The sequence below is a fragment of the Garra rufa genome, chromosome 7, assembly GCF_049309525.1.
Source record: "Garra rufa chromosome 7, GarRuf1.0, whole genome shotgun sequence".
Lineage (NCBI taxonomy): Eukaryota > Metazoa > Chordata > Actinopteri > Cypriniformes > Cyprinidae > Garra > Garra rufa.
Window position 1 is genome coordinate 34,390,394 of NC_133367.1, and position 11,002 is coordinate 34,401,395.

The 11,002-nt window shown below is 32.6% G+C and overlaps 1 protein-coding gene across 1 annotated transcript in view; it reads left to right on the forward strand.

The window, feature by feature from the left end:
* The first annotated feature begins 623 nt into the window (after nucleotides 1–623).
* capn2l (calpain 2, (m/II) large subunit, like) overlaps nucleotides 624–11,002 on the forward strand; it is an 18,421-nt gene continuing 8,042 nt past the window's right edge. Inside the window, exons 1-9 of the mRNA XM_073844929.1 lie at nucleotides 624–867; nucleotides 4,560–4,629; nucleotides 5,481–5,599; nucleotides 8,082–8,215; nucleotides 8,296–8,464; nucleotides 8,616–8,699; nucleotides 8,979–9,064; nucleotides 10,771–10,845; nucleotides 10,942–11,002. The exon at nucleotides 10,942–11,002 is cut by the window's right edge and continues 100 nt beyond it. Coding sequence (XP_073701030.1) covers nucleotides 631–867; nucleotides 4,560–4,629; nucleotides 5,481–5,599; nucleotides 8,082–8,215; nucleotides 8,296–8,464; nucleotides 8,616–8,699; nucleotides 8,979–9,064; nucleotides 10,771–10,845; nucleotides 10,942–11,002 — 1,035 coding nt within the window. The 5' untranslated portion in view covers nucleotides 624–630. The remainder of the gene's footprint in view (nucleotides 868–4,559; nucleotides 4,630–5,480; nucleotides 5,600–8,081; nucleotides 8,216–8,295; nucleotides 8,465–8,615; nucleotides 8,700–8,978; nucleotides 9,065–10,770; nucleotides 10,846–10,941) is intronic.

Sequence of the window (11,002 nt, forward strand, 5' to 3'; positions counted from 1 at the left end):
AATACGGGACGGGTTTTGTCCAGTATTTTTTATAATTTTTTTTAAAGCAGCGTCTCATGCAAATAATCACTGCGGTAAAGCCAGCCGCGGTTCAGAAAAACACGGTCAAGCCAGCCGCGATTGATTTTAAGTGTGCGCGCATATTACAGTGATTACGGTAGTTTCAGAAACAACACAGAGAGAACGCGCTTGCAGAGCGCTTTTCATTTAGACGCCCAGGACTGAGAGATAATACTACAAAATGCTCGTGAATTTTTACTTACTTATTTATTTGCATTTCTGCTTTAATATCCGTTTTTTTTTATTGGTGTACTTGACGGTTCTTTTCTGAGAAATGGGACATTATTAGACTTTAAAGTCTAATAAGTAGAAAAAAAACAATGATCAGTTCTTATTCAGGACGTCCCATATTATATGCACAACTCATATGAAACCTTTTTACTGCAGCATTTTTGAGATGACCCCCCACCCCCCCTGAATGCGTCCCTCATTTTTGGGTATTAAAAGTGGTAACCCTAATACGCACTGATACTGACGTAAGATTAGTAATGCCCCTGACCACGCCCCCTCCATTTAACGCCTTGTCACCTGAGGTGTGCTTTCACTGTTTATTGTGACGGACGCGCAGAGATGTCAGGAATCGCGGCGAAGCTTCAGCAGAACCGGGCGAGAGCAGCGGGCGTCGGTACCAACGCTCATGCGGTCAAATTCCTCAACCAGGACTATGAAGCGCTCAAACGCGAGTGTCTGGAGAGCGGACGCCTGTTTCAGGATGACACGTTTGAAGCTAGTATTTCTGCGCTCGGTTTCAAGGAACTGGGACCAAGCTCATCTAAAGTGCGTGGGGTTGAGTGGCTGAGACCAAAGGTGGGTGTAACACAGTCATTTAGTGAATAATATTTCATGAAATAAATATTAAATGTGAATGTATATATCAAATATTATAGACATTATAGTACATTGATGTATAATAAATGCACATTTTAAAGCAATGATGTATACTTTAATACACTTAAAAGGTCTAAACTTAAAGAAATAACTCTCCGTCTGCTATATTTGCATAACAAAAAATATACCTGCTGGTTATACCTATAGTACTCAGCATTTTTTGGCATTTATAACACTGAAATTAACCTGATTTGCGTGGTCGAAGTGTTCACACCCTTCATTTCAATGCAAAACGCCTTCTCAAACCAAGTTCAAATCTTGACTTTTACTTCTTTTCTTACTTGTTTGCTCTAGGGCATCACGCCTTGAGCATCTTGTCTTGTTCGGTAACTGACTCTCTGAAGCTTCTTGTATCTGGGTGTGTTTGCCTTATTTGTTTTTTGAGGCACAGTGTAAACTGCCCTTTTCCTGTTTTAGGTCAGTCATATCACTGTGCTACATAAACATTTACACATCAGTGTTTTAATGCGTGTGTTTTCTAACACCATCCATCCAGCCAAAAAAGAACAACACATTCTACATTAATGACCATGTGAACCATTAGATGTTAGTCTGATCTTGACAAACCACTTCAGAGCCAGACAGACCAGGAAGTTCCATATACTCCCTAGGAGCATTAGTACATTAAATGTTGTATGCTTGTGCTTTGTGATTTCTATAATGCATTAGTGCTTACCATAAGACCTTTTAGAGTCAATTAAAGTGAATATGATCTTCACAGCTGGTATGATGGATGGTTGTTGTATTTAGGAATGGTGTCAGTTTGACTCACAGCCTCTTGTATTTTTAACAGTTAAAATGATAGTGATATTAATACGATTGAATAAGCTACTATTTAGCTGTGTTCCACACTTTTCAACTCTGTTACAGCATGATTTCCCCCAATACAGAAAATATAACATTTCTCAAAATTGTAACACCAAGGAGGAAATGTTCATTGTCACGTTTTACACATGTTTTAGTGTTAACTGCTCAACCCTTCAACCCTGTTAATCAGGTTATTGTAATAAAAATGCAAGCAAATGTCTTTCCAATGCAATGTTAAAAGTTAAACATTTTTAACAATGTTTTTTTTTAATATTTAACATAAAAATGTTATATTACATGCATAAACAATAATATATGCATGATTATTACATATATAAAATCAATAATTTATTGAACTTTAAATATACACTCTACTTTTATAAATAAATAAATGAGTATTTAATAAATCGCCCAAAATAAAATGCTAAATTAGTCTATATTTGCTGAATTTGCATCTAAAAAAAAATACGATATCTTAAGATTTTACTGGTTAAAGCAATAATATTTAACATTCTGGCATCCATTTTGCAACCCTGTTACCATTGATTTTCCTCTTATGGAAAATTGAATACAAGTTAATAACTACAAACCAACAAATAAACATAATATCTCTTGCTTCTGTTGAGTTTTGTGTTAAGCCTGTTTTGCAACCCTGTTACTGCATGATTTCTCCTGTTATAGAAAAAGTAAGATAAAACATAATCTGGACCCTAATAACTTAATTTTCATTGTTTATTTATGCACACATTTCAGTGTTGACTGTTCAAAAGTTCAACCCTGTTTTTCAGGTAACTGTAGACAAATTATCAAGCAAATATTTATCTTTAATATATGATACATATAAGTTAATAAATAACTACAAAATCGCAATTAAGTTATGTGTTATTAAGCTGATTATGCAACCCTGTCACTCCATGATTTCTCCTGTTATAGAAAATGTAAACTAAACCATAATTTGGTACTAAATAACTTCATTTTCATTGTCTATTTATGCACAAATTTCAATGTTGACTGTGCAACCATTTAACCCTGTTACTCTGTTTATTATAATTAAACTTATCACAGAAATATTTATCTTTAATATAGGGTACATAGAATTTAATCAGTAACTACAAACTAAATAATAAACAAAATCTCTAGCTCCTGATTAGTTATTTTAGCTTGTTTTGCAACACTGTCACTGCATGATTTCCTGTTATAAAAAAAATGTGAATAATTTGGACCCTAAATAACTTAATTTTTATTGATTATTTATGCACAAATTTCAATGTTGACTGCTCAACCATTCAACCCTGTTACTCAGTTTATTATAATTAAAATTAACATGCAAATATTTGTCTTTAAACTAACAAATAAACATAATAATCTCTAGCTCCTGTTTAGTTGTGTTATTTAAGTTCATTTTGCAACCCTGTTACTGCATGATTTCTCTTGTTAGAGGAAATGTAAGCTAAGACATAATTGGGACTCTAAATAACTTTTCATTCTAAATTTTTGCACAACTTTCAGTGTTGACTTTTCAACCATTCAACCCTGTTCCTCAGTTTATTATAGTTAAAATGATCACTCAAATATTTTTCTTTAAAATATGGTAAATATAAGTTAATCAGTAATAACTACAAACCTACAAATAAACACAAAATCTCCAGCTCCTGTGGAGTTATATGTAATTTTGCAACCCTGTTACTGTATTATTTCTTCTGTTATATGAAATGTAAACTAAACCATAATTTGGACCCTTAATAACTTCATTTTCATAGTTTATTTATGCACACATTTCAATGTTGACTGCTCAACCATTCAACCCTGTTACTCAGTTTATGATAATTAAAATGATCACGCAAATATTTATCTTCAACTACAAACTAGCAAATAAACAAAAAAATCTCTGGCTCCTGTTGAGTTATGTGTTATTTAAGCTCATTTTGCAACCTTGTTACTGCATCATTTCTTCTGTTATAGAAAATGTAAACTAAAACATAATTTGGACCCCAAATAAATTCATTTTCATTGTCAATTTTTGCACAAATTTCAGTGTTGACTGCTCTACCATTCAACCCTGTTACTCAGTTTATTATAATTAAAATGATCACGGAAATATTTATCTTTAACTACAAACTAACAAATAAACACAAAAATCTCTAGCTCCTGTTGAGTTATGTGTTATTTGAGTTCATTTTGCAACCCTGTTACTGCATGATTTCTCTTGTTATAAGAAATGTAAGCTAAAACATAATTTGGACTCTAAATAACTTTTCATTGTCAATTTTTGCACATATTTCAGTGTTGACTTCTCAACCATTCAACCCTGTTCCTCAGTTTATTATAGTTAAAATGATCAAACATATGTTTCTTTAAAATATGGACACATATAATTTAATACGTATACATATAATTTAATCAATAACTACAAACCAACAAATAAACACAAATCTCTATCTCCTGTTGAGTTATGTCAGTTTGCAACCCTGTTACTGCATCATTTCTTCTGTTATAGAAAATGTAAATTAAAAAATAATTTGGACCCCAAATAAGTTCATTTTCATTGTCAAATTTTGCACAAATTCCAGTGTTGACTGTTTAAACACTCAACCCTGTTACTTGAAGAACTATAGTAAAAAATGATCAAGCAAATAATAACACATTCACAAGCTAAATTTACAACCCTGTTACTTAGCTCTGTTGTGTACTATATTGTATGGAAACAGCCATTTGTTTGATTATTTTCATTCAGCAATGAAATAATTTCTTGTTAAGGTAAACCTGTGATTCATGTTTATGGAATGCTTGTATTTGTCATCCAGCAACTGACATCCAACCCAACGTTCATTAGTGGAGGAGCGACCAGAACTGACATCTGCCAGGGTGCTTTGGGTGAGTCAGTTTAGCTATAATATTTGCCTGGAGCTGGTGTACAATGAAACTTTAGAAATGATGATAACAAAAGATCGTAAAAAACTATCCCATATAGAATGACCAGCAGAATTCAGCCAATGAAGTGCTGAACCACAAAAGCAGTTTTTCTGGTTGAGGACGTTTCTTTAGATGGAAGACAGAAGACATTGAAAATCATTAGAACTGTATGGGGAAACACCCTGATTGAGCAAACTCATTCATTCTGATCCATATTTCTTAAATGTCACATCTGGGAATTGAATTAATTGCAACAGTTCATCCAAAATGTTGATCCAAACTTAAATGATTCTCTTCAAAACACAAAGGGTGAGTAATCAACTGAATGGAAGGGAATACCAGTTGTACAACATAAAAAAAGCAAAACCTTTTTGTCTACATAGCAACTCCCAAGTCCCAAACACACACATACACACCCTGTTTAACCTGTTTTACGCCATACAACACAAACCCTGGTGTCCTTTTATCCTGTCTTGGATCATACGCCACTGTTTTTAGGTTTCCACTGCAGCTGACAATGTTTGATAAGAGTCCTGATCAGACAATGCCACTGACTTTACTAGCTATAAAGGAAGTGCTGTGATGCAAATGAGTTTGCAAAATGTGTGGGAGTGGGAATAATAGGAGAGGTGGTGTCCTGAAACATGCCAGAGCAACTTATGTCGATAAGGAATTTGACTTTGTAGTTTTGAGTGTTTGAAGAATGAACAATGAAATCTAATTAAAATATTAAATAAAAATGCAGCTGCTACATGTATACAATATTAAGTCCCAGATTTAGTGAACACAATGTCCTCCTGCTGGTTTTCCAGGTGATTGTTGGCTTCTAGCTGCCATCGCATCTCTTACCCTCAACCAGGACGTGTTCGCCCGTGTGGTCCCGTCTGGACAGAATTTTGACAGTGACTATGCTGGGATATTTCATTTCCAGGTAACTAGCCTCTTGTTCACATAAACCAACCCTACCAAAAATATTACAAATGTTATGACTGATATTGCTGTTTTTTTGGCTACAACGTCTTATCTGCTTTTTTAATCTGTTTTATCTATTTATTTACAACTGCTACTGCTATTTATGCAATGTTGTCTTCCAATGTAAAAACCCCAATAATTCTCAGCATTATTTTGGCCTGTCTCATTAATAAGATATTGTTTTGTTTTTTTGTTTTTCGTTTTTACCAAAAATAGTTTATTTTAATGTTTAAGTGTCTGCTGATCTATATCCTGAAACAAAGTATTTTGTTTGCATTTGACATAACTTAAATACATTGTATACAAATAGTTCTAAGATACTGAATTTTGACATAATATTAATAACGGTCTACATTATTATTATTATTATTATGTAATTATTATTACTACTGTTCTTTAAGCTGTCTTTATTATTGTTATTGTTATTATCATTATTATTATTATTAGTTATGTAAATATTATTACTACTGTTGTTTAAGCTGTCTTTATTATTATTAATATTTGTGTAAATATGAATAATAATAATATTAGGAATTATTTATTCCTAAGAGACACAATTTTGACATAATATTAATAACATTATCTGCATTATTAGTATTATTTATTAAGTATTCCTGTTGTTGTTTAAGCTTTCTTCAGATTCAGACATGTTTCTTTCTTAAAATTAAATTTGTAACCATATATACAATTATTATTATTATTATTATTAATATTATTATTAATAATAATAATGTAAAATTACTACTGTTGTTTATGCTGTCTTTATTATTATTATTATTATCAATATTAATTATGTAAATATTATTATTAATATGATTAATAAAATAATAATACTAATAATAATGTATATTTTAATATTTAAATATCTGCTGATTTTTAATTGTTGTTCTGTTTGCGTTATATATATTTTAGACAAAATAATAATCATAATAATAATAATAATGCAATCTACATTATTATTATTATTATTAATTTATTTATTTGCAGTATTTCTATTGTTTAAGCTGTCTTCAAATCACAGTTACACATTTCTCTTAAAAATTGAAATTTGTAACCCCATATACATTTATTATTATTATTAATAAAAATGAAAATATTATTACTACTGTTTATGCTGTCTTCATCATTATTATTATTATTATTATTATTATTATTATCAATAATAAAAAGAATTATGTAGTTATTATTATTATTATTATTATTAGTATTATTAATAATAATAATAATAATTTATTTTATTACAGTTTATTTGTATGTTTAAATGTCTGCTGACCAATATTCTGAACCAATTTTTAACAGTTGTTTTGTTTGCATTTGATATTATTTTTACATAATAATATTATTATTAATAATAATAATAATAATAATAACAATGCAATCTACATTATTATTTCTCATGAATATGAATATTTATTTGCAGTATTACTATTGTTGTTTTATTAAATTGTCTTCAGATCACACAGCTACACATTTCTCTCTTAAAATGAAATTTGTTACCATATACAGTTAATAATAATAATAATAATAATAATAATAATTTATTTTATTATAATTTTACTACTCTTATCATATTTTAATAATAATAATCATATTTATGTATTAATATTTATTATTTATAATAATATTTATTTATTTATCATATTTATTTAATTAGTTACTTTACTAATTTTGTTGTTATTTATGCACAAAAGTCACATTTACTTTCAGAACAAAAATTTGCAGATAATGTACTCACCCCCTTGTCATCCAAGATGTTCAAGTCTTTCTTTCTTCAGTCGTAAAGAAATGGTGTTTTTTGAGGAAAACATTTCAGGATTTCTCTCCATATAATGGACTTCTATGGTGCCCCTGAGTTTGAACTTCCAAAATGCAGTTTAAATGCAGCTTCAAAGGGCTCTAAATGATCCCAGCTGAGGAAGAAGGGTCTTATCTAGTAAAACAATGGGTTATTTTCTAAAAACATTTACAACTTATATACTTCTTAATCTCAAACGCTTGATTTGCCGAGCTAGACAAGACGAGCATTTGAGGTTAAAAAGTATATGAATTGTAATTTTTTTTAGAAAATAACCAATCGTTTCGCTAGATAAGACCCTTCTTTCCTCGGCTGTGATCATTTAGAGCCCTTTGAAGCTGCGTTTTGAAAGTTCAAACTCGGGGGCACCATAGAAGTCCATTATATGGAGAGAAATCCTGAAATGTTTTCCTCAAAAAACAAAATTTCCTTACGACTGAAGAAAGACATGAACATCTTGGATGACAAGGAGGTGAGTACATTATCTGTAAATTTTTGTTCTGAAAGTGAACTACTCCTTTAAGCTCCGCAAATACAATTTGTTACCACACATTCAGAAACAGCTGTTATATCTACATAACATTATTCCCTAAAGACATTTGCCAAACGTTCCATTAACGTTTACATGCATCTTTTGTCTCTTCAGTTCTGGCAGTTTGGTGAATGGGTGGACGTGGTCATTGACGACCGTCTGCCCACCAGGAACAAAGAGCTGCTGTTCGTCCACTCTGCCGAGGGCTCTGAGTTTTGGAGCGCCCTGCTAGAGAAGGCCTATGCAAAGTGAGTAGTCAGTAGATTCAAATCCACTGAGCATGTCAAAGTAGACTAAATAATAACGCAAAGCTACTTCTTGTCCTCAGGGTGAACGGCTGCTATGAAGCTCTGTCTGGTGGCAGCACCACCGAGGGCTTTGAGGATTTCACTGGAGGCATCGCTGAGGTCCATGAACTAGCGAAAGCAGGTCCAAACCTCTTCAAAGTCATCCAGAAGGCTTTGAGCTGGGGCTCGCTGCTGGGCTGCTCCATAGATGTAAGAAGCTTTACATTTACGCACACAACCTTGTAATTACTAGGAGTGTGAGCTCTTGTGTAACTGTCAGTGAACTGGAACTAATAGTCGTGCAAAACCGGTTCTGTTGTATATTTGCTGATGGTGTTTGTTTTGTTCCGGTTTGGTTTAGATCACAGACTCAGCTGATTCAGAGGCCATTACTAGTCAGAAACTGGTGAAAGGACATGCCTACTCGGTTACAGGAGCCGATGAGGTTAGCAGTGACTAGTATATGTACTCAGCCTTATGTTGTTTCAAACCTGTTCGAGTTTCTTTCTTCTGTTGAACACAATAGTAGATATTCTGAAGAGTGATGGTGACCAAACAGTTGATGGTAGCCATTGACTGTGGAAGTGTTTGGTTTAATACCATTCCTCAGAATATCTTCTTTTGCACTCAACAGAAGAAAGAAACTCATACAAGGCAGTTATTCAAGAACTATGCCTTTAAATTGGTTTGAATATGGAATATAATTTATGACTGAATGTTACAGGTGGAGTACAGGGGCAACTTAACCAAACTGATCCGGATCAGGAACCCCTGGGGGCAGGTGGAGTGGACCGGAGCCTGGAGCGATGGGTGGGTAACCCAAATGAAAATCTGATTGGTTTCTGAAATCCAACTGTGGAAACCAGCTGTGGTTTCGAGCAACCACACCCACATGAGGCTCTATTCAGACATGTTGCTATGAGTTGCTATAGGAACTCTGTTTAAGCCTTTATGCCCTCAGGTGTAGGAAGGAGAGGCTGAGTGCCGCCCATCCTTCTAGTTTACACCTAACTTCCTCGTTCCACAACAATAACAACAGATATGGGACATACTTAACCCAGTGACAACTAACCCATTCAATCATATGTAATATGATAATATAAAATAATGTTATTAAAGATTGATATGAAGAGGAATCATACAAAATGCATGTTATTTTTTATTTAGCACTGACCTTTATAAGGTGTTTCACATAAAAGACGTTTACATATAGTCCACAAGAGGAAATAATAGTTGAATTTATAAAAATGATCCCGTTCAGAAGTATTCATACACTTAATACTTAATGCTGTGTTGTTGCCTGAATCATCCACAGCTGTGATAGTTGTTCGTGAGTCCCTTGTTTGTCCTGAACAGTTAAACTGCCTGATGTTCTTCAGAAAAATTCCACAGATGCTTTGGTTTTTCAGCATTTTTGTGTATTTGGACCCTTTCCAACAATGACTGTATGGTTTTGACATCCATCTTTTCACACTGAGGACAACTGAGAGACTCATATGCAACTATTACAGAAGGTTCAAACGCTCACTGATGCTTCAGAAGGAAACACAGAGCATTAAGAGACAGGAGTGAAAACTTTTGAACAGAATGAAGATGTGTACATTTTTTCGTATTTTGCCTAAATATATATTTTTTTCATTTAGTACTGCCCTTCAGAGGCTACAGAAGATACTTACATGTTTCCCAAAAGACAAAATAAGTTAAATTTACTCTGATCTTCAATTTCCAAAAGTTTTCACCCCCTGGCTCCTAATGCATCATGTTTCCTTCTGGAGCATCAGTGAGCGTTTGTACCTTCAGTAATAGTTGCATAAGAGTCCCTCAGTTGTCCTCAGTTTCAAAAGATGGATCTCTAAATCATACAGTTATTGTTGTAAAGGGTTCAAACACACAAAAATGCTAAAAAAACAAAGAATTTGTGAGACCTGAATGATTTTTCTGAAGAACATCCTATATTGTTAAAAATGTAGAAAGAAACTCCACTAATTAGAGCCCTGTGGAGTTTTATTTTTCCCAAATTCAGTTTGTGAATATCTAAAATTAATATAAAGTTATATACAAATATTCATATTAAATTAAATTATGTATATTTAGATCAATATATAAAGATAGTGAGAGTAAAGGCATGTATAATGTTACAAAGGTTTCTGTTTCAAATAAATTTTGTTCTTCTATATTAAAAAAATATATCATGGTTTCAAAATTACTCAGAAATGTTTCTTTAGCAGCAAATCAGCACATTATAATGATTTCTGAAGAACCATGTGACACTGAAGACTGGAGTAGTGATGCTGAACATTCAGCTTTGCTGTTTTAGTTATAAAAAAAAATATATATAATGGTCTTTAATATATTTTGTTAAATATACACAGCCTTGGTGAGCATAAAAGTCTTCTTTCAAAAACCTAAAAAACTCTTACCAGCAAAGTTTTGAGTGGTAGTGTTTATATGCTGAATATTTTTTAGGCTAAATAACAGTAAGGAAAATCACTGAATATCATATGATTTGTCTATAGGTCATCCGAATGGCGTCAGATCAGTGACGCTGACCGTGAAAAACTGAGCTGCAAAGCAGAAGATGGAGAGTTCTGGTAAACTGCAATTTTTTTAATTTATTTATTTATTTTTTGGACATTATAGTTAAGGTGTTTCATAAGATAATTGACAAGATATTTCTCTGCATCCAGGATGGCATTCTCTGATTTCCTGCGTCTTTACTCACGGGTGGAGATCTGTAATCTGACCCCT